General features: G+C 35.2%; 1 protein-coding gene across 1 annotated transcript; it reads left to right on the plus strand.

Annotated features, from left to right (window-relative positions):
• The first annotated feature begins 12,140 nt into the window (after nucleotides 1-12,140).
• On the plus strand, nucleotides 12,141-13,050 carry LOC111379294. Its single transcript, XM_023002650.1, has 3 exons — nucleotides 12,141-12,238; nucleotides 12,468-12,669; nucleotides 12,799-13,050. Exons 1-3 carry the CDS (start codon nucleotides 12,141-12,143, stop codon nucleotides 13,048-13,050), a joined length of 552 nt encoding a protein of 183 aa, XP_022858418.1.
• Nucleotides 13,051-24,843: the final 11,793 nt, after the last annotated feature.

Genomic DNA, 24,843 nt, shown 5'->3' on the forward strand with positions numbered 1-24,843 from the left:
AGATGCTTGCTTAAATCCATATAATGATTTGTTTAACTTACATACCAAGTTCTCTTTTCCTTTCACAACAAAACCTTCAGGCTGTTTCATATAAACCATTTCAGAAAGATCTCCATTCAAAAATGCTGTCTTAACATCCATTTGATGAAGCTCCAAATTATAGTGTGCCACAAGAGCCATGATAATTCAAAAAGAATCTTTCGACGAAACAGGGGAGAATGTTTCAACATAATCAATGCCTTCTCGTTGAGTGAAACCTTTTGCAACCAATCTTGCTTTCTTTCGTTTAACATTTCCTTTTGAATCTAATTTACTTTTGAAAATCCACTTGTTATCTACAGCATTAGCATCTGGAGGAAGTTCAACAAGATCCCAAACTTTATTCCTTTCCATGGAATTCATTTCATCTTCCATGGCAGCTATCCAATTATCTGCATTACGACTTGTCAATGCTTGGTTATAAGTTACAGGATCAACAATATACCCAATATTAAAATCGCTCTCCAATAAATATGCAATATAATCACTGGGCAATGCAAATCTTCTTTCCCTTTGTGATCTCCTAACTTGTGGCTCAAGAACCAATTCAATTGTTGTTTGAGGAATAGGAGATTCCTCCTGGTTCCTCGGTTCTTCATTAACAACATCAATTGGTTGAGAACCAACTCTTTCCTGTATGACTGGAATTGGAACTACAACTTGATTAGGTTCAACAAGAATTTCTCTCAACGTGGAACTCCCACTATCTCCAAAATCGTTCTCTAGAAACTTAGCAGTAATGGACTCCACAATTCTAGTGCCGGGATTTGAACAGTAAAACTTATATCCCTTTGATCTATCCGGATACCCAATAAAGTAGCCAGGAGTTGATTTAGGGTCTAATTTCTTTTCTAATGGATTATAAATCCTAACCTCAACTGGACATCCCCAAACTTTAAAGTGAGCCATACTTGGCTTACGTCCTGTCCATAATTCAAAAGGTGTCTTTGCAACAGCTTTACTTGGAACTCTGTTCAAAATATACATAGCTGTTTTCAAGGCTTCACCCCACAAATATTCAGGCAAATTCGTTCTACTCATCATACTTCTAACCATATCTTTTAGAATTCGATTACGTCTTTCAGAAACACCATTCTGCTCAGGTGGACGGCATGGTGTATTGGGGCACTATTCCACACTCTTGTAAAAATTTTGCAAAATCACCCATATTTTGACCAGACTCGTCATATTTTCCATAGTACTCACCACCTCGGTCAGATCTTACAACTTCGATATTTTTCCCACATTATTTCTCTACTTCCAATTTGAAAACTTTGAATTTCTCAAGTGCATGTGATTTGTCGTTAATCAAATAAACATATCCATATAGTGAGAAATCATCAATGAAAGTTATGAAATATTTATTCCCACATATAGTGGAAAGCAAAGGTCCACTGATATCAGTGTGGATTAAGTCCAAAATTTTATTACTCCTAGTCGAACCCTTCCTCGTAGACTTAGTTAACTTTCCTCTTATACAATCTATACAGGTGTCAAAATCGGAGAAGTATAAGGAATGAAGTATCTCATCTTTTACTAATCTTTCTATTCTATCCTTAGAAATATGACCCAATCGCTTATGCCACAACATAGAAGATGATTCACGAATTAAAGCCCTTTTCTTTGATACATTTGTAACACACGAGACATTACCAAAAGAAGCCAAAGATAATTTATATAAACCATCACATAAAATGCCATTTCCAATCAAACAAGAATCATTAAATAACTTAACCATTTCATTACCAAAATTAAATGTAAAACGACAAGTATCAAGTTTTGGTATAGAAATTAAATTTCGTCTCATCTGCGGTACATAAATTGTATTTTTCAAAACAAGATAAAAACCAGACTCTAAAGTTAACTTCACTACTCCTATGAATTCAACCTTCACTTGAAATTCATTTGCAACGCTCAAGTTTACTTCATTCTCACTTGGCCTCCGTTTGCTTATGAACCCCTGCAAGGAATTCACAATATAAATAATAGCTCCCGAATCTAACCACCAAGAATTCAAAGGTACATCTACTAAAGAAGAATCAAAACAAACTAAGGCCAAGGGAATACCTGAAGAACTCTTCTTCTTTTCCAACCAAGTCTTGAACTTAAAACAGTTTTTCTGCAAGTGACCCTTCTTTTTACAGAACTTGCATTGATCATTTTTCTTTATAATTGCTTTGGGACCACTAAAATTATTATTCTTCTGACTTCGATGGGACTTATTACCCTTACGAAACTTAGATTTATGATTATGAGAAAGCTCCTTATTCTGTAATGGCTGAAAAGCTAATTGCACAGTTTCAACAGTTTCACGGCGCATCCTATACTCTTCTTGGGCACACACTGCTATGAGGTCATTCAAATTCCACTTATCCCGCTGAGCATTGTAAGCAACCTTAAGCTGATTAAACTTGCTAGGAAGGCTATTCAAAACATGATAGACCAGGAAAGGCTCCGCAATGGGAATGTCAAGAGCCTTTAATTTAGATGATATATTTATCATTTTCATGACATGCTCCCTAACACCACTTGTACCATCATATTTCATGCTCATAAATTTATCCATCAGATCCCCAGTTTCGACTTTATCAGACTCGATAAATTTTTCTCCTATGGCATCCATAAAACTTTTGGAATTTTCATTATCAGGGATGACACCTAGAATGGAATCAGATATCGATCGCTTAATGATTTTCAAACAGAGTTTGTTAGCCCTTTCCCACTTTTCATGCTCGGCTATATATACTCTTATCTGTGGGTTTTTCAAGCTTTTTCTCCATTGCAAAATCCAAGCCCAAAAGACCAAGTGCGGTTTCTATGTCTCGTTTCCATCTTACATAGTTATTTCCAGTCAAAGTTTCAACAGCAGACAATTGATTCGAAAGAGATGAGGCATTATAAACTGTGGAAACATAAAATATCACTCTTAATATCATCCAAACTTAATGCATGCAATCAAATGGATGATGAAATATCCAACAAATTAATATGGGCTATTAATTAGATAATCCGTAATTTAAATCGAAACATATAAATTTTATTACGGTAAGAGCCTAGGTGCATCATCATAAAGTCACCTTTGGATTGACAATACAACATGCTATAAGGTACTCTTAAAACACATCACGTAGTTAGTTAACAAAATTACATTGGCTTTCGAAATAACCAACACCTTTGGGCAGAAAGAAATTTCTAAACCAAAATAAGCTCGTTAACTTTCTCATGCCATTTTCCAAAAATATTACATATAATAACACCTTTGGACAAAATATTATATGCAATAGATCAAAAGTTGTTGGGCAAAAATATATGTATCTTTATTGTAGAGAAAAATGAATAAATAATAATGAGTGTGCCACTTTGGCAGCTACCACCCATTTTTATTTCAAAATATTTCTCTTAGTGGGAAAATAAGAATCATTTCAATGCCCATAAAAATTCAATCACAAAACAATAATTATGTAACAAATCATAATTATTAATCGATAAATGGCAAAATTTATATGTGATTTGGAGACAAAATGGGGCAACAAATTTCAATATTTGAATATATAAAAATTGAAATTTAAGCGCGCAAATAATGACAACATTTAAATGCATGAAATAATGCAAAAGTCGTCAATCAAATTATTAGTATTATTTAATATATTTCAATCGAGTCAATTATTGAATAAAAATTTTAACTGGGTCAAAACTTTAAAAGTTCAAATTAAGAGCCCCTTATTGAAAATTACATTTTAACCCTAAATTCAAATTAAAATCAGGTCCCCATTACCCAAAATTGCTTAACAGGTCGTTACTTAAAATTTTGCAAAATAGGTCCTAATCCCTTAATTTCTATTTGGGACCTGTAAACTCACAAATTGCAAGACTAGTCCCATCCCCAAATATATTACATGCGGGTGAAATTAGAGATTAAAACCCAAAAGGAAAAAAAGAAAAAAACACCATTCTTTTCTCAGCCACCATCGCCGCCGGCATGGCTAGATGTCAATAATGACCGATTTATTAACATATAGTGAGTTAGAAATTCAAAAAACAACCACGACCCTCTCCATTGTTCGGCAATTGTAGAGATAAAAGGATTGATGTGGAGATGAAAGTGGAGTTTTTGTGGTCGTGGAGAATTGGGTTTTGTTTTGTAGAACCCCATTTTTTTTTTTTTTTGTATGTGTGTATTTCTTGGCATGACAGTGGCCCTATTTAGAGACCGGAGATGGCGATGATGTGGTGGTGTAAGCTTTAGGGAAGCAAGGGTGCGAATTGCTTCTCAGAATTTTATTTGAATTTGAGTTGTGTTAATTTTCATACCACAAGCAACAAGGAGAAACACTACCACAAATTTGGGGAAAATCACATAAACACCAAGTCTTGGCCACAGAAGAAGGAAATGGGTGGTCTGCAAGTTGGGCTCTGGATTTGCAGATTAAGATGACGAAGGGAATGTGGTGTTTTGATGGCTTACGTTTTCGGCTCTTTACTGAATTATACACATATGCATACACGAAAATATATATGCACAGAAAAGAGATAAAAAAAAATTCATGAAGGATTTTGATCTTACACATGCCGCTCTGATACTAATTGTTAATATTTAATTTCAATCATGCTAAGAATCAAGAATCACAAAATAATAAATTGATAAATCGAATTCATACATGCGAAAACCATTGTTGATATGAATAATAGTTATAATAGCGGTCAAAATCTTCCCCTCCTTGCTCCTCACAAAGTAATAGCTATCAATGGGACAAGCCAATAAAACATATAGAGAGGAAAGAGGACCTAGCCTTTATATATAGGAAATAATTTGAGTCGTCCCATTACGACTAGAATTCTAATTAGGGTTTATTTTCGACCCACATATTTTAAATTACCACATCAAATTAATTACAACCCGTATGGTGTAAAAGGCTCAATTGATCACTTAATAAATTTGGCCCAAACACAAATATCATTATGAGCCATACATCTAACCCGTAAAATTTTGCAATCGAATGTGAAGCCTACATATGAAATTATTAATTATTCCAACACAACAACCACAAGCCTCTCCCAATTGCCATAATTATTAGGAGGAAATGGTGGCAGACAACCACCAGAAACATACAATTTTTCAAAATGGTCGTCGACTACTGTTTAAAAAAAATCAAAAATTTATAAAAATCTTAAAAACATTGAAAATCCAAAATTGCCTATGATATTTCACTCTCAAACCGACGTCTGGAGAAAGAAGGGGAAGAAATAGTAAGGAAATCGACGACTTTTTCTTGGGAGGAGACTAACCGACCATCATTAGAGGAGAAGAAAGTAAGTTTTGCATATTTTTTCCCCATTAATCATTGAACCTGAATGTTAAAGGTTTATTTTGCTGGAAATAGTGGTAGAAATCTTTGTAAATTATGTAAAATTACTAGAAAGTAAGTTTTTTTAGGTCAAATTTGGTTGCTTGTGCCGTCTGTTTAACAGACTTTGGTTCATTGGCACATTTCGAATCAAATGTGACTGAACTTTCAAGTGGATTTTTTCGTTGACGCGTTTTCATTCAAATTTGACTAAAATTTCACATGAGTTTTGTTCATTGGAGTGTTTCCAATCAAATTTGACTAAAATATCACCTGGATTTCGTTTATTGGCTTGTATCAAAACAAATTTGACTAAAATTTCATCTGATTTTTGTTCGTTGGCGCATTTCCATCAAATTTAACTAAAATTTCACATGAGTTTTGTTCATTGGCACATTTCTAATCAAATTTGACCAAAATTTCATATGAACTTCATTCATTAGTGTGTTTCTAATCAAATATGATTAAAATTTTACCAAGATTTAGTTCTTTCGTGCATTTTAAATCAAATTTGACTAAAATTTCACCTGATTTTCGTTCATTAGCGTGTTTCTAATCAAATTCGAGTATTAATTTTTTTTAATTTTTTTCCATGAGAATTAAAATAATTGAAATGTTGTTAAATTATTATTTAAATAATTATTTAATTATTATTTAAATTATAAAAGAGAAATGTAAATAACGAATAAATGTTAATAATCAAAATACGCAATTAAAATTTAATTACAGTTTAATTGAAAGAAATTTCTAACATTTGAAATAAATAATTAAATATTTACGTTTACTTGTTCAATAAATAATTTAAATAATCGATCTATATAAGTAATTAAATCAAATAATTTAAATGAACAATTGAAATAAATAAATGAAAAACCACTGGAATAAATAATTAATTGAAACTCACAAAAATAAATAATGAACATTTAAATAATTATTTAAATGATAAATAAATAAATGTTATTAATCAAAATACGCAATTAAAATTTAATTGATACAAATCTCTAACATTTGAATTTAACAATTAAATATTTACGTTTGCTTGTTCAATAAATAATTTAAATAATTTATCCATATAAGTAATTAAATCAAATAATTTAAATGAACAATTGAAACAAATAAACGAAAAATAATCGGAATAAATAATTAATTGAAAATCAGAAAAATAAATAATGAACATTTAAATAATAATTAAATGATTATTTAAATGATAAATGAATAAATGTTAATAATTAAAATATGCAATTAAAATTTAATTGATATAAATTTCTAACATTTGAATTAAATAATTAAATATTTACATTTACTTGTTCAATAAATAATTTAAATGAACAATTGAAACAAATAAATGAAAAACAATTGGAATAAATAATTAATTGAAACACAAAAAAAAATAATGAACATTTAAATAATAATTAGATGATTATTTAAATGATAAATGAATAAATTTTAATAATGAAATATTAATTAAAGTTTAATTGAAATAAATTTCTAACATTTGAAATAAATAATTAAATATTTACCTTTACTTGTTGAATAAATAATTTAAATAATCGATTCATAAAAATAATTAAATCAAATAATTTAAATGAACAATTGATACAAATAAATGAAAAAAGATTGGAATAAATAATTAATTGAAACGCACAGAAATAAATAATGAACATTTAAATAATAATTAAATGATTGTTTAAATGATAAATGAATAAATGTTAATAATCAAAATATTAATTAAAGTTTAATTTAAATAAATTTCTAACATTTGAAATAAATAATGAAATATTTACGTTTACTCTTGTTCAATAAATAATTTAAATTATCGATGAATATAAGTAATTAAATCAACTAATTTAAATGAACAATTGAAACAATTAAATGAAAAACAATTGAATAAAAATAATCAAAGTAAGTAATTAAAATGTAGATAAACAATTGAAATAAATATCTAACATTTAAAATAAATAATTAAATATTCAATTAATAATTAAAATAAATATTGAATAAACAACTAAAGAAAAATATAACAAATAATTACATATTTACGTTTAAATGTTCAATAAATAATTTAAAGAAAATAATTAAATATACAATTATAATAAATAATTAAAATTAAGCATTCAATAAACAATTAAAATAAATGTTAAATAAACAAATAAACAATTGAAATAAATAATTTAGATAAACAATTGAAATAAATAATGAACATTTAAATAAAAATAAACAATTTAAATAACTAAGAAATATAAACTTTCAAAATAATTTATTTAAATATGTAATTAAATATAAATAATCAAATTTAATTGAATAAAGAATTGAAATAAATTTCTAACATAGATTAAAATAAACTTTGAAATAAATAATTTTACAAAAATTAGTTTTTCCCTTTTTTTATAAGTTGTTGTGTAATTTTTAATTCATTTTCTTTATTATCTGTTATTTCATGCATATATTACTTACAGTTCGATTAGTTGAATTTTGTGACATTATATTTCAAATGTTCTAACATTTGAAATTTTACAGGATGGATTACCATTTGGACGCAGCCTTGAGACATGTTCCTGGCAAAGTTACGTCGAACTATAATTTTACCAAATTCACAGCAGTGTTGGATTCACTGGACGATGAGCACGCAGAGATATTACGTCGATCCTGCCTATGGCCCCTGTATTCACTGCGATCTGTACATTTCTCTAGACAGTTGATCGATTCATTACTGTGTCAGCTGCTTAAGCTAGTTGACAGAGATGCCCTCCACTTTGATCTGGGGGGCAAGGTTGCTACATTTTCTATACTCGAGTTTGCCCTCATTACTGGATTGAGATGTAAGCGCGAAGAGGCAGTGAGGGCCAATATTTTGATAAACAAGAGGCTGCTGAATGATTATTTTAATGGGCACACGACAGTGACACTGACGCAATTAGGAGATGCATTCAGGAGATACGACTAGATGTCCGACAAGTTGAAGTTGGGGATGGTGTTTATACTAGAGAGCGTACTCAGGTGTCATCACAGGAAGACGTCGATTGACGTTTTTCATTTGCAAGTTGTTGATGACATCGATATGTTCAACAGCTATCCGTGCGGAGAGAGATGCTTTGTCGATACTTTACGCGTCTTCATGAGGACGCATTCGATGCCTAGGGGAGATAGGTCGGAGCGTAAGTACGATGTATATGGCCTGCCGTGAGCTTTGCAGGTAAATGTTTAACATAATGAGTTATCAATTTTTTTTATTAAATTGTACATATAATAATCGTAATTGTTGCAGATATGGGCCTACGAGACTGTTCCATCCTGGCTGGTCGGTATGTGAGGAGAGGGGGATACATGCATCCCTCGAATGCACCGCTGGCGAGCACAAGACAAGCCCCTTGTAAAACAGTTATCATTTATCCTAGATGATCCTGAGTGTTAAGGACCACAGCTTTACTTAGCCCCTTAACAGTATCGCAGCCGCAGTTTGCCCAACTTCTTACTTCAAGTTTGAGTTTTCTTTTCATTGTAATAGTTATTTCAATTGTAAAATAGCTTTGATATTAGTAAATGTTTAGTATGATTCCTCGTCTTTTAAACGTCTACTCCTGTTACTTAGGTTTTTGTTCAAAATGCTATTATAAGGGGTATTAGTCATTCAAAAATCTTTCAAGCGCAGCGATTGTAATTTTCTGCTTTCGTCAATTGTAATGTTCAGTTTTCATCAATCAGCGTTCAATTTACGTTCAATGTATTCAAATTCTCTATTGTAAGCTTTCTACACAATTGTAATCAAATTTTCTTTCGTCCTGACGCGACCGAGAAAAGGCGAAAGGTAGTCTAGCGGAGCAGACTTCTGCCGCACGGTGTCTCTTTCTGTGCCAAGAAGAAAGGCACCCTGTGAAAGTTGGTATCAGAGCTGCGGCTCACGACCTTCGATAAGAAAGTTATGGATCCAATTACATCCCACACTACTGAAGTGGGAGAGCCTCAAAAGAAGGGTACTACTAAACAACGCATGGATGCGCTTGATGAGACAATTACTAGGTTGTACTATGCCTTGGACGGTCTAGAGGAAAAAGTCGAGATGGCTGAATCAGAGATTCTTGGATTACACATCGAACTGGATGAAAGCCAAAGGGCTTAGACAGCAATGATTGAAGCTATTGCAATCATTCCTGATTTGCAGGATGAAATGGAAGCGTTGAGAGCTCAATTCCGAATACTCCAACGTGCGGTGGGCAATGGGCAAGCTCCCGTACCTAAGTATGCTTTTAAACTCAGAATTCCTGAACCATGTACCTATGGAGGGGCACGTGATGCAAAAGAAGTCGAAAACTTTTTGTTTGACATGGAACGGTACTTTCTCGCAGCTTCGATTGAAGACAAAGCTAGAAAGGTAACCACAGCTACCAAGTATATAGGTGGAGATGCAAAACTATGGTGGCGAACCAAATATGCTGACATTCAGGCCAACATGGTTCGAATAAATTCTTGGAATTTCCTCAAGGAAGCGATCAGATCGCAGTTTTTCCTGAAAAATGTCGAGTATCGGCCTCGATGGGCACTTTAAGACCTGAAATACACAAGCTCTATCAGGGAGTATGTGAAATCCTTTTCAGGGCATATGCTGAATATTCGAGATATGTCGGAAAAGGATAAGCTCTTCACCTTTATGGAAGGGTTGAAACCGTGGACACGCACGGAACTTCAAAGACAGAAAATTACTGATTTGAGCACGGCCATGGGAGCCGTCGAATGCTTGAGCGACTACCAAACGAAATCTAGAAGAGATCGATCTTCGGGGAGTAATCAAGCAATTGGAGGTGATAACAGACCTTACAGACCCAACTCGAACCCTAATGGGGGAGAGCGTTACTCTCAGAATAAAGAAGGAGCCTAGCAAAGCACCCGTGACTTTCAGGGAAACTACCATAGTAGCCGTCAAGGAAATTTTAAGGGCTGTAACAGTAACAACTGGAACAAAGGAAAAGCAAAGGAAGGCCAAACTGATGCCACTCCCAAATTAAAGTGCTTTTTATGCGAAGGACCTCATCGGGTGTCAGAGTGTCCTCAGAAGCGGATGGTGAAAGCATATTGTCAGCTAACAAGTGGCGGGTCAAGTTCAAATCAAGAGGCTCCGTAGGCTAATTGTCATAGTGAGACCGACTTCGAAGAGGATGAGGATGTAGTTGGGGCATTTTCACATCGGTGCAACACACTGTCGCATCGGGTTGCTGAAACGGATGATGTCCTATTGAAAGAGGCAAAGATGGAAGAAGCGAAGGCTCGAATTTGTAGGGCCAAAGGCTTAATGTACGTTGATGTAAAAATCAACAGGAAGCAAATCAGGGCTATGGTGGATACTGATGCTACCCACAACTACCTTGCATGTACCGAAGTAGAGCGACTCGGACTTCTTCTGGAAAAGGATAGTGAAAAAGTCAAAGCAATCAACTCCGCTGCTCAATCAATAGCTGAAGTGGCAAAATTGGTGTTGATTAAAGCAGGTCCTTTCGAAGGAAGGACAAATTTGTCTGCAGTTCAGATGGATGATTTCAATCTTATTCTGGGATTGAAATTTCTTAGGGATACTAAGACAGCGGTGTTGCCATATTCTAATTCGTTAATGATGATGGTTAATAAGCCGTGTGTCATCCCTACATAGGTTGGGAGGATGGACGAGAAGAGTATCTCAGCCATGCAATTTAGTAAGGGTTTTAAGAGAAATGAACCCTCTTTTTTGTGTACTCTTCTATTAGAGTAGATCGAAGAGGCGAATGGTCCTATTCCAAAACCTGTTAAAAAGTTTATTCAGGAATTTGAGGACATCATACCGAACGAATTATCAAAGAAATTACCACCAAGAAGGACGATTGATCATGAGATTGAACTTATTCCAGGCACCAAACCTCCCGTCAGGGCACCATACCGTATGTCTCAGCTTGAGCTTGAAGAGCTTAGGAAGTAATTAGGAGAAATGTTGGAGAGTGGAATCATTGTGCCTGCGAAGTCGCCATACGGAGCTCCTGTATTGTTTCAGAAAAAGGCCCATGGTTCTCTTAGAATGTGCTGTGACTATCAAGCCTTGAACAAGATTACTGTAAAGAATAGCTATCCTATCCCACTGGTTGCGAATTGCTTCGATCGATTGAGTCGGGCAAAGTCTTACACAAAAATTGATCTTAGGTCCGGATACTGGCAAGTTTGGATCAAGGAGGGAGATGAAGCAAAGACTACGGTGGTAACCAGATATAGAGCATTTGAATTTAAAGTGATGCCTTTTGGTTTGACAAACGCTCCAGTAACATTTTGTACTATGATGAATCAGGTACTTCACGGGTTCTTAGATGATTTTGTCATGGTGTAATTGGATGACATAGTAATCTACAGTGAGATATTGGAGGAACATATCCAACATGTGAGGCAAGTTTTTAGTTGGCTACGGGAGAATGAACTCTATGCCAAGCCGTCTAAATGCTCATTTGCTCAGACATCTATCAATTTCTTGGGTCACATCATTGAACAAGTAAAATCCGTATGGATTCGAAGAAGGTTACAGCTATCCAAGATTGGCAATCACAAAAAATCGTACATGATGTACTTTCATTTCTTGGGCTATGTAATTATTATCGAAGATTTGTGAAAGGCTACTCAGAAATTGCACTGCCACTTACAGAATTGACAAAGAAGGATAAGGATTGAGATTGGTCATCCCAATGTCAAACTACTTTTGAAAGGTTGAAGAAGTCCATGTGGACGAACCCGATTTTAGCCTTACCGGATATGACTAAACCATTTGAAGTTCATACAGATGTTTTAGATTTTGCACTTGGTGGAGTCCTCATGCAAGAAGGACGTCCGGTAGCATATGAGAGCCAGAGGTTAAATCAAACAGAATGTCGTTACTCGGCACATAAAAAGGAATTGTTGGTGTCACTATTTTCTTGGGTCTTCATTTATTGCTAAGACAGATAACACTGTAGTTAGTCACTTCATGTCCCAACCAAAACTATCGAGCAAGTAGACTCGTTGGCAGAAATTTCTTTCAGAGTTCAATTTTATGTTAAAGTATCATCCCGGATCTAGTAATCATGTTGCTGATGCTCTCAGTCGACGGCCCCATTTGGCTGCCATTTGCTCCGTAGCTACTCTTTCAGGGAAAGCCGTCTCTACGAACAATAGAGACCAAATTCGGGCACTCATGGAGAAGGACCCGGCTACTCAATATTTGGTCGACCTCATCAAACAAGGTAAAACTCGACAGTTTTGGCTCAATGGAGAACTAGTGAAAACAAAGAGAGACCGCCTATACGTTCCTAAGGGTGGAGAATTGAAGAGATCACTAATTACAGAATGCCATGACACGATTTAGGCATGGCATCGCGGAGAGGAACGCACTTGTGCACTATTGCAACGTGCATACTACTGGCCTCAAATGCAGGGCGACATTGTAACCTATGTAAAAATATGTCTTATTTGTCAGCAAGATAAGATAGATCATCAGAAAAAGACGAGTTTCCTGGAGCCCCTTTCCGTCCCAACCCGGCCATTCGAAAGTGTATCGATGGATTACATTATTGTGTTGCCAAAAGTTGAGGATTTTTGCACTATCATCATCGTGGTGGACCGTCTATCAAAATATGCAACTTTCATTGCAGCGCCTAAGTATGTATCCGCAGAAGAGATAGCTTAACTCTTCTTCAAACATATTGTCAAATATTGGGGGCTGCCTAAGGACATTGTCAGTGATCGAGATTCTCGTTTCACTGGCATATTTTGGACTGAGTTGTTCAAACTTCTTGGTTCAACTTTGAGCATGAGTTCTAGTTTTCACCCACAATCTGACGGACAGACGGAGCTCTTCAATTCTATGTTAGAAGAATATCTTCGACACTTTATCTCTACTTCACAGAAAAACTGGATAAAATTTTTGGATGCAGGGCAAATTTGCTTCAATGCCCAAAAGAGCTCTTCTACCAATAAAAGTCCTTTCGAGATTGTTACTGGCCAGCAACCGCTACTCCCTCATACATTGGAAATCAAACGAAGTACCAAGTCTCCTCAAGCAAAGAACTTTTTTCAAGAGTGGAAACGAAATATTGAAATTGCTCGAAGTTATCTTGAGAAAGCTCGAAAAGGGTATAAAAAGGCTGCAGATCTAAAGCGTCATTTCATTGAATTCAATGTTGGAGATCCTGTAATGGTTAAGCTTCCCAACAGAAATATTTACAAACCAACAAGAGGGAAGGACTCAAGATTGATGCCAAAATACATTGGACCATTACCCATCGTAAAGAGGATTGGAAGAGTTGCATACAGAGTTGAACTCCCTTCATGGTGTAAAATCCACAAGGTCTTTCATGTTAGTGTGTTGAAGCCATACTTTGCGGATAAGGAGGACGCATCTAGAAATGAGCCAAAGGGACCTGTGTTTGAACTGAAGAAAGCTGGAAAGAAAGTTGCTGAAGCTATTCTTGACCATCGAATCACTCGAGCTTCTAGTAAAGATCATTAAAAGTACTTGGTCAAATGGATTGGATGCAGCAGCGAGGAGAATACATGGAAAAGAGAAAAATATCTCAGAGCCTTCAAACCATTAATTGAAGCATATCATGCATTGATGGCATCGAGGACGTCGCCAAAACAAATGGGGGAGAATGTCAAGGACCGCAGCTTTACTTAGCCGCTTGACACTATCGTAGCCGCAGTTTGCCCAATTTCGACTACACATTGTAAATATTACTTCAAGTTTGAGTTGCAATTTTATTTTCATTGTAATAGTTATTTCAGTTGTAAAATAGCTCTGATATTAGTAAACGTTTAGTATGATTCCTCGTCTTTTACACGTCGACTCCTGTCACTTAGGTTTTTGTTCAGAATGCTATTATAGGGGGTATTAGTCATTCAAAAATCTTTCAAACTAACTGGTGTCCGCCCCTTGCACCAACAATTGTAATTTTCTGCTTTCGTCAGTTGTAATGTTCAGTTTTCATCAATCAATGTTCAATTTACTTTCAATGTATTCAAATTCTCTATTGTAAGCTTTCTACAAAATTGTAATCAAATTTTCTTTCGTCCCGATGTGACCGAGAAAAGGCAGAAGGTAGTCTAGCGGAGCAGACTACTACCGCACGGTGTCCCTTTCTATGCCAAGAAGAAAGACACCTCGTGAAACTGAGGTACGTATTAAATATTTACGCTTTCTACTGTATGTCATTTTCGAAGCTGGATACGTGGTCAGTAATTCGATGAAATGTCAATATTTCAGCTTGAAGTCCTCACTGAGCTGACACCATCGATCGAGGAAGAGGATTAGACTTATATCCGTGAGTTGTTGACAGATCGTGTCGTCCGAACACATCCCACGTGGATCAGCTGCATGTAGTCAGAGTGCTTCCATCGATAATATGTTCCGACTTATGATGGAGATCAGAGGCGACGTAGCTGACTTACGAGGAAAAGTACCTGACTTACGACGTGATGTTGGGATGGTACAGATCGGTTTAGGAGACCTTTATGTTGAGGTCGTAGCGATACGGGGCGACATAGTAGGCCTGCGTGAGACTAACGAGTATCGGGATAAAGGGGGTGGCAGAGGGACAGGCGGCTATCAGGACGGAGGGTGTGACGGAGAGACAGGTGGCTATCGGGATGGAGGGGTGACGGAGGGGCAGGCGACTATGAGGACAGAGGGGGTGATGGAGGGGCCAGTGGTTATCAGGGTTGAGGAGGTCAGACGGGGTGTGTTGACTCTTTGTGGGCATCGGATGATGCATTAGCTTCATATCTCGATGACTCGATAGATATGGAGATGGAGATGGAGGATCGGGCCCCAATAGAGACGGAGGAGGAGGTCGGGAGGGTACCGGAGGAAGAGATCGAGAGGGTGTAGGAGGAGGAGGGGGTACCAGAGACGGAGGTCGAGAGTGTGCCGGAGGAAGAGGAGGTACCCGAGGCGACGGTCGGGAGGGTGCCGGAGGCGGAGGTCGGAAGGGTGTCGAAGGGAGAGGTCGTGAGGGTGTCGGAGGTGAAGGTCCGGAGGGTGACGGAGGAGGAGGGGGTACCCGAGGTGCCGAATGAGGAGGGGTATCCGAGGCAGAGAGGGTACCATCTCAGACACCAGACTCGTCGAACGTAGTTTTTGTATCGGAGGGGATGAAAGAGGTGGTCCCAATGGTAGGTGAGGGAATGCCAGATATTGGGAGGGTATCGCGTACTATTGACGTGCCGGAGCTCGTGGTCGGCAAGAGGCCGAGGGCACCATCACAGTACGTCATTTCTCCGTTTACTGCGGAGGCGAAAAAGAGGAGGTTCATCGATGGCACGCACCCGAATTTATTCAGAAGTGGATCACGCCAAGTGGATAGCTTTCGAAACGAAGTGGAGAGCAATTATGCCCGGGTAAGTATTGTATTATTCGTTAAGGATTAGTACATTACGCAGATGCTGACACATCTATATTTTTACTTAACAATTTTTTTCTTATTTTTCAGAGCCAGTTGCAGGATTGCTCATAAGACGATCTCGAAAGCTTACAAGTGGTTTCATAACATCACCACTTTGGGGGCTTGGCTCGTCGATAATGTAAGTGAAGTAGTAATATTGTTATTTATTACGTATACATATTTTTGAGTTTTGAATTTATGAAATTAAATAACTCCTTTTTTTAATTGGTGTTTCCTGGTGCAGCACATTGACTTCGTCATGGATTTGCTACGAGATCGAGTTGAACGACATCCAAGATCGTTCAACATTCTTAGCTAACTCATATTGAACACTGAGTTTATACGTGCCGTTGATATTGAGTACCGGACGTTCCAAGCTATCGGTAGCGAGTACATGGTGCCTATATACATGATGGAGTGGGTCGTAGGGATGTGGCCGAGTGTCAGGGGAAAGCCATGGGAGGGTTGTACACATCTGTACATTCCGGTGTGTGTCAATCATCACTACATTGCAGTGGAGACTGTATTCGCCGACTCGACTTTGTATGTGTATGACCCCGATCATTCATGCTTGACACCAGATCAGCTCGAGCAAAATCTGGAGTCGATGTCTGTGATCGTCCTCATGCTGACTAGACAAGTGAACATTACTGTGCATGACAGACTGGTCACCGTGCGGGACACGACGAAACAGCAAATATCGTAAGTGTTTATTATTATTTTTTTGTAATTTACAACTTACGTTCTAATTAGACGGTGATGTGCTAATACAATATTTTGTAATTGTAGGGGTGATTGCGGCATATTCGCTATCAAGTACATAGAATTTTTGAGTGTAGCATAAAAGGTTGATGCAATCAACCAAGCGTGGATACAAAATTGGAAAAATAAATTAGCTTGGGATTTATTTGAATTTAATGGTGATCCGTAGATATTGAGCCTTGTTTCTTTAAAATAATTGTATATATTATAACGTTTAAACATTGTATATTTCATTAATTCATTTGTAATTACAAAATAATTGTCAAATATATATATTTTTTAATATTTAATTTTTATTTTTTAGTTTATGTATTTATTTAAATGTTTCATGACGTATTTATAATGTTTGGGTATATTGTGGAGAACGACTTAGTTTTTTTTTAAAAAAAATTCAAATATTGCGAAACTAATTAATGAAATATTAAAATAAAAAAACTAAATCTAATAATTAACATTAAGAAGGATCTAACTTGTACAAAAACTTCAATTATACATCTGTTACGTTGTCATGCAGAGGGATCTGACTTGTACAAAATATTCTAGTATGTCCTGTTGCACCGCACCTGCCGCACTTACGAGGCCGGGAAAAATCTCCGATCGATAGTATTCTAGATGTACGTGTACGTCCAGGAGTATGTGGGCCGACTGCTAGTGGCAACAAGTTATTCAATGAGAGAATGTGATCGGGAACTTCCCACTCGGTTTCATTCGGTACAGAAAATATGGTTTCGGCATATGCTGCTCTCCAAGAACCAGTCGTGTAATAAGCACTGCATAAGGTGTGTGGTGGAATTCATCTATACATAGTCATCGCCACTGCATGTGTACACGAAAAACTCTCCAACTGAAACTGTCTACACGTGCACGTGTTATCATTCAAGTCGACGATGTATTCGAAATTACGTGCACATCTTGTGGAGATGCGAAACTGATCTAGTGGTTCTACATATACCTTCCTTGCCACCTCTAAAGTCTTGAAGAGTTTATCTTCTTGAGCCGGGGTTAGCACACTTGTGCAACTCTGTGATTCCTCACGACGATCATGAAACCACTATTGCAGCTTGTCACGAATGTTCTCAAACATTGGGAGAATTGGTAACTCTCGATCCTTCTTAAATAAGGCATTGAGGGACTCCGCATTGTTCCACGTCATCATGTTGTATCACCGTCCTGGAAAATGTGATCGTGCCCAATGTTTGATCCCCATCTCTGTCAGATACTCCCATGCATCATAGGATTTACTTTCTATATCAACCATAAACTTTTCAAACCCTTGAAAACTGTAAGCCTCTGCAGCTCTCCTAAACAACGTAATGATACCTTTTCCTCGATACTTAGTCTTCAGATTTCCCTGTATATGGTACATACAGTAACCATGATGTGCCTCAGGGAAGACTTCGGTGATACTGTTAATTATTGACTACCCTCAATCGGCTACGAATGCAAGGTTCTCGACATTCCCAATTACTTCCCTCAACTTTGTGAAAAACCAACGCATTGCCAAATCATTTTCTCCGTCAACTATGCCGAATGCAAGAGGGTAAATTTGGATGTTCGCATCTTGACATGCTGCAATAATCAACTTGCCCCCGTATCTCGCCTTGAGGGTTGTACCGTTGACTAGGATTAAGGATCGCATTGCGTTTCGAAATCCTCGAACGCATTGTCCAAGGGTCATAAAGAAATACTTGAAGCGATTCTCGTCATCCTTCTCAATAAAAAATGCCTATCCAGCATTAATTCTTCCCATGTTATAGCAAAACCTAACCAATTAAATAAACAATAATCATAATTTAAATAATTAAATAAACAATATTAAAAAACTGAAAAATTAACAATTGAATTAAATAATTAAATAAATAATTGAAATTAATGATTGAATTAGTTAGATAACTATTAAATAAATATCTAAACAAAGAAATACCTGGCTAATTTAGCATAACTCTCTTTGGTCAAACCCATCAAGTCCTCCAAAGCGTATTCTTTGGCCTTCCAAGCCTTCTGATAGCTTGTGACCACCCCGTATTCTTGACGAACGTCATTAATAATGTCCGAATGTCTGTAGATTGTTCGTGTGTCCTGAAACTTGTGCATTACTTCTCAACCAATTAACCATGATCGGGCTTGCCTGCGATCATTTCGACGAATACCCACTTCGCAAGTATGTTTCCTTGCATACTTACGAACCACAAAGAATTCATTCGTGTCCATTTTTGTTGCTCGCGAACGCCAAAGGCAACTGTCGTCAACGCAGACAACTGTGTAAGTCGACTTGTTTGGTTTCTTCACTTTACACTCAAAATTGTGTTTCAAAGCAATCCAGTGAACAGCTTCTTGCAAATTTTTCTTCGTGTCAAACAGTTGCTTGACATACAAATTTTCATCATCGGGGATTTACGCGAACAATTAGAGGACCGTGCACTCGGTCTAGCCTGTAAACTCCCACTCGACTCATGTCACAAACGGGATAAAGCAATCAAATTCTCATTTGTAAAGTCATTATCTATTTCGTTGTCTTGAACTATAGAGCAAATTCTGTGTGTAACAGTGAGATCATAGTGAGGAGCAACTGTCTCTGAAGCAGCTACAACATCATCACGCACTATTTCCACTGTGTTCCAAAACTCATTCACATTACGATTTCCTCCATCGAAATCTTCGTGTTCACTCTCAGGGATATTCTTCTTCATCAAAGTTACGCAAATAGGAATCGCATGTTTCTGGTTCATTTCAATTAAAACCTTCATTTCAGCTTCAGAAGTAACCATTATAGGTGGAATTGAAATGGATGTATGCTTGCCCATTAGAAATCCCAATTCCATGGCGTAGTCAGAGAGATCGACTTTCAGCAAGTTCTGTATCTCATTGTACATTTCTGCATATGATGTACTTGATGTTATTACAATTGCAGTACAACCATGTCTTTCACTCGTCCATTTCCACACCCATCGATCATTTTCATTATTTTCAAATCCACCAAAGTAACAAATCGGGACAGCAGTTGATCCCATATCTGCATTAGGAAACATCATTTATCAAAAAAATTGTAATTACACGAAAAAATATGACACAAGAAGAAAGAAAAAAAAGGTCCGGCCTAGACTGTTCGGGCGGCTGTTAGCCCGGATGCTATAGGTGGCCCGGATGTTAACGGTCGGCCCGATCTTTTGGCCGGTTGTCTTCTACATTTTGCATCTGAACTGATGAATTTTTTTCCTCGTTTTTGCTAAAAAAAATTATACATCCGTTTAAGACTGTAATATTTTATTTTTCTAAAATCATACATTGAAATAAGATTTAAATATTCAAATAATGCACTAATTTAACTAAAATGAAATTAAACATACGCATTTATACTTACCAATTTCAAGTGCCAACTGTGAGTAATATTTTTTTGTTGAGCCTTTGATAATTTTTTGAGATTTCAATGTTCAAGCAAATGGAAGATGAAATTTCTTTTTCACTGCGTTGGAGAATCTGATAAGAAAAGTGATTTCGTTTTGAAATTTAAATGGGATTGTTTGGATTTATTAATTTTTTAAAAAGGGTATTATTGTCTTATGAGCAAATGATATGTTTTTGTAATTACAATACATAATAAGGGCAAAAATGACATTTACTCTTCAAAAGGTTCTTTTGGTGAATGGCAAAAAAAATTTGGTCAATGTGGAAAATTGTTCTTTTGACTAGGTGATTTTTAAAAGTACCCCTAATTATTAGATATCTCTTTTAATAAAAAAATACAGGAAAGATCAAGCAAAAGAATCTCAGTTGAATTATTGAAACTGTTGGGAATTTTTACAACAATTCCCAAAAATTCCCTTTATTTCAATTTACCCACAAGATTTTTCTTATTGTTCAAGAGAATATTAGCAAACAAGGCAAATAAAAAATATGATGCACAAATTAATCGGACCGTCAAAACTTTTCACTATATAAAAATTGTTACAATCATATAGAATTTCACATACCAATCCAATTCCCAAGTATTACAAAAAAAAATATAAACTTGAACTTTACTACACATACTTTTCTACCCAATGTACGAAAAGTCTCAAGATGTTAGGCTTCACAATATTTTCCTCTCAGAACAACACTTTGGTCTCACCCAAAATAATGAAATACATCCACTATTTATAGGATCAATAATCAAGTAGAAGAGTTTAATTTAAACTAAAACAAGACTCCTTTAACTCAACAAGGATTCCTTCATGTACAATACTCCAAAATCGATTGTAAACTGGAGACCAAATTCTACGGATTCTACTCTTAACTGTAATTAGAAGTCTTCTATACAATAACCACATTTTATTATTTGCAATAAAAGTCCCCCTTTTGACTTTTGAGACAATTACTCAACAATCTCTACTTTGTCGAAAACAAGTCAAAATGTCGTCATTTCTTCTATAACTTTTAATCACAATATTTGGAAAAAACAGGTAAGTCTTTGACACACTTTAACGGTCCCATACTCCATCATATGAGTATAACCACTCAAAATTATCCGCGAACTCTGAGCATTTCATTGGCTACATGTCGAAACAACCCTGTTGATAGTTATGGTGCAACTCTACTACTGACTTTTTTAGAGAGCTCATCAGCCATAACATCACAACACCACAACATACGTACATATTTTGCATCAAATGTTAGTCAATGCTATGTGTAGATATGTTAACCCATACTAGTAAGAACATATCCTTTATTATGGCAAATGGCAACATGCTGTGAGGATGTTCCCATCTTACTTTACAACACCATATTCGCATCCTCCTCTGCCAAGAGAGACGCATTGTCCGACCCTACTCAATTAGCCAACTCTGCTCCACCTTTTGGACAATTTCTTTTCACGCGGCCAGTCTGACCGTAGTTCCGACAAGGCTTGTCACTTTTACGAAACTCACAGTTTTCTTCCCATACATCAAGATTGGCTTGTATGTTCATAGGTAGACGGAGGAGACCAGATGAGTCATAGTGCCTTATCCTCATCATCTATCTTCACTCCAATACCTCCAGTTTTGAAACAATCTTGTTGAGAACACTTAGATGGTCTGAGATTTTCTTACCTGCCTCCATGCGCAATGAAAGAAATTGCTTCTTCAGGTACAATCGATTTGAGAGGCTCTTCGTTTGATATAGTTCTTCTAACGTCTCCCATAGTTCTTTTGCAGCAGATATTTCATGAATACTTGCAAGAACATTTTTATTCAGATAGAGACGTATCATGCTTGCAGCCTTCAAATTCAATTTTTCCCAATCCTCATCGTTCATACTGGATTCAGCTTCCTTGCTAGAACTCTTAGTTGGTTTTCCTTTTAAAGCCTTGTATAGTCCAACTTGAATCAATAAATCCCTAACTTGTATTTGCCACGAGCCAAAATTGATTCTCCCGTCATATTTCAACGACGACATATTTTTCTGTTACTCCAATGCTCCGAACCACCTGAGGCTCTGATACCATTTGTTGGAAATTTTTACACCAATTCTCTTCATTTTTATTTACCCACAGGATTCTTGTTGCTTAAGAGAATATTAGCAAACAAAAAAATTAAAAATATAACGCAAAAATCAAATGGACCGTCAAAACTTTTCATTATATGAAAAATTATTACAATCATATAGAATTTCACTCACCAACTCAATCCCCAAGTATTACAAAGAAATATAAACTCGAACTTTACTATACCTACTTTTCTACCCAATGTACGAAAAGTCTCGAGATACTAGGCTTACAATATTTTCCTCTCGAATCAACTCTCTGGCTACACCCAAAATAATAAAATACATCTGCTATTTATAGGATCAATAACCAAGTAAAAGAGTTCATTTTAAACTCAAACAAGACTTCTTTAACTCAATAAGGATTCCTTCATGTGCAAAACTTCAAAATCAATTGTAAATTGAAGATCAAATTCTGCAAGGATTTTGCTTTCAACTTTAATTAGAAGTCTTCTATACAATAGGTACATTTTATTATTTGCAATGGAAGTCCTCATCTTGACTTTTAAGGCAATTTACCCAACATAAACTTCAACTAAAAATGATATAATTGCAGAATTTGAAATAAAAGAAAACAAATTACAGTGTGCTTTTTAGGACTTCCACTGAGAAAAAAGACTTATTGCAGACTTTAGCACTTCTAATTTAAAGAAACTTGATAGAAGACTTCATGCAAGCCATGGAACATTATAATTGGGATTAATATTGGGGCATAAATAAAGTTTTGAAATATTTTTTAAGTTTTGAAATATTTTTTGTTAATTTTGCAATTTTATTATTTACTATGTGACCTTGTGCTAATGTTCCTAATAATTGGAAATACGAGTTTTATACGGAATTAAAATTTAATAATTATTTTTGGATGTATATTAAATTAATTATTGGATTGTTTGATTTAAAGAGTTTCGATAAAAATTGAAATTTTGCACATATTCATACTGGAATCTTATGCTTATGTAGTTAGCTCTTTTCCTGAATTTCTATTCTATGCATCATCTGATTGTTTGCGATAAGTCCAATTTAAAATTTGACTAAGAGTCCTTTCAGAATTCTAAGTGGATAATTATCCTAATTCACACGCCAATTCGTGGGAAAGGGAGGGAGGGAGGGAGGGAGAAAGAAGATTAATAGTGAGAGAAAAAGAAAAGAAATGAAAGAAAAAAGAATAACAGTTTTTTACGTGGTGTTCAAAATCCGTTCGCAAGAATTTTCAATCCTAAGCAGCTCAAGTGTTTTCATTTTTCTAATTTTTAGACGTTGTTATGTGATCCAAATTACTAGGAAGAAAAATAATGTGAATAATACACTAAGTGGAGATTGTGAAAGGGTACTATGACCTAATTGAGAATGAAACAATCCAATTTCTATGCCACTAGAAATAATGTTATGCGCGTAATTTACTTGCTTTTATATAAAATTATGAAAATTTGGCTTGAAATCTGTACCAATTGTATTCATATACTCATTCCATATTCTAAATTATTTTACAGATGCTTTATTGATTGGAGTTGGAGGTTGAGACTTCTTACATAATTCATATCGCTAGATCAAGAATTTTATTTTTCTTTTAGTATTCAGTATTTAATTAAAAAAATTATTTGGAAATCAGAATTTTTAATTTCAAATCGATATGGAAAATAAATACTTGATTTATATTTCAGTAGTGGATTGGATTAGTTGACATTTTATGAGACAATAAAATAGCTTATTTTTTCCCGCACAATTCTTTAAATTTCATATTACAATACGAGTCAATCAACTTTTTTTAAGGATAAATGGATCATTTGAGAAACCTTTGGAGTATAGATTTCAAGACGTGACACACCACGAATTAGACCTATATTAGGCCCTATTTGATGGATATTTTTGTCAAATAATATAAAGTTAAATAAATACTTGATTTATATTTCAGTAGTGGATTGGATTAGTTGACATTTTATGAGACAATAAAATAGCTTATTTTTTCCCGCACAATTCTTTAAATTTCATATTACAATATGAGTCAATCAACTTTTTTAATGGATAAATGGATCATTTGAGAAACCTTTGGAGTATAGATTTCAAGACGTTACACACCACGAATTAGACCTATATTAGGCCCTATTTGATGGATATTTTTGTCAAATAATATAAAGTTCCGAATAGTGAATTTTTAAATAATGTTTGGACCAAAAAAAAGAAAAATTTTGGATTCAAGTGCAAAATATTTTATTGTATAAATGTGTAAATGAAAATGAGTGTGTAAAAAAATAATAATAATAATAATAAAAGTAAAAATAAAAATAAATTAGAAAATGATTTTCAAATAGGGGCTTAATTTAAAAAGGCTATAAAATTTGTAGCTTAATTTTTTTAGTTTTAATAATCATTCCCTTAAATTGTCAAATAGGGGCTTAATATTTGTTGGCTTAATTTTTTTTATTTTTATTTTTATTTTTTCGAGCCTTCTCCTTCTAACCTTCAAATATGAAACATTTTCTTGAAATTTGGTTGCACACTTAGAAAAGAAAAAGAATGAGGATCCCCAATGGAATTTACCCAAGATTTTAATCAAAATTTTACATATGAAGGTATCTCGTAATTTTTTAAACTAGATACATTCATTGAGATATCTATCATTTGCTTAGCGGAATAATAAAAACTTTTATATTCTCTATTTGCGTCCCTCTTTTGAAAAAACGACCTTCATTAAATTACTTTCATGCAAATTCAATTGCATAAATTTTTCATTAAATTACTTTAACATTAAATAATACAAAAGGTTCCAAACTCCAAAAAAT

This window comes from Olea europaea, unplaced genomic scaffold, assembly GCF_002742605.1.
Source record: "Olea europaea var. sylvestris unplaced genomic scaffold, O_europaea_v1 scaffold1967, whole genome shotgun sequence".
Classification (NCBI taxonomy): domain Eukaryota; kingdom Viridiplantae; phylum Streptophyta; class Magnoliopsida; order Lamiales; family Oleaceae; genus Olea; species Olea europaea.

What these genes read in the sequence shown, in the direction of transcription:
- LOC111379294 (XM_023002650.1), top strand. Translation starts at nt 12,141, where the DNA reads ATGACTAAACCATTTGAAGTTCATACAGATGTTTTAGATTTTGCACTT. An exon ending in GTAGCATATGAGAGCCAGAG is followed by an intron (nt 12,239 to 12,467) that starts GTTAAATCAAAC and finishes TGATGCTCTCAG; the next exon opens with TCGACGGCCCCATTTGGCTG. An exon ending in CAAAGAGAGACCGCCTATAC is followed by an intron (nt 12,670 to 12,798) that starts GTTCCTAAGGGT and finishes CCTCAAATGCAG; the next exon opens with GGCGACATTGTAACCTATGT.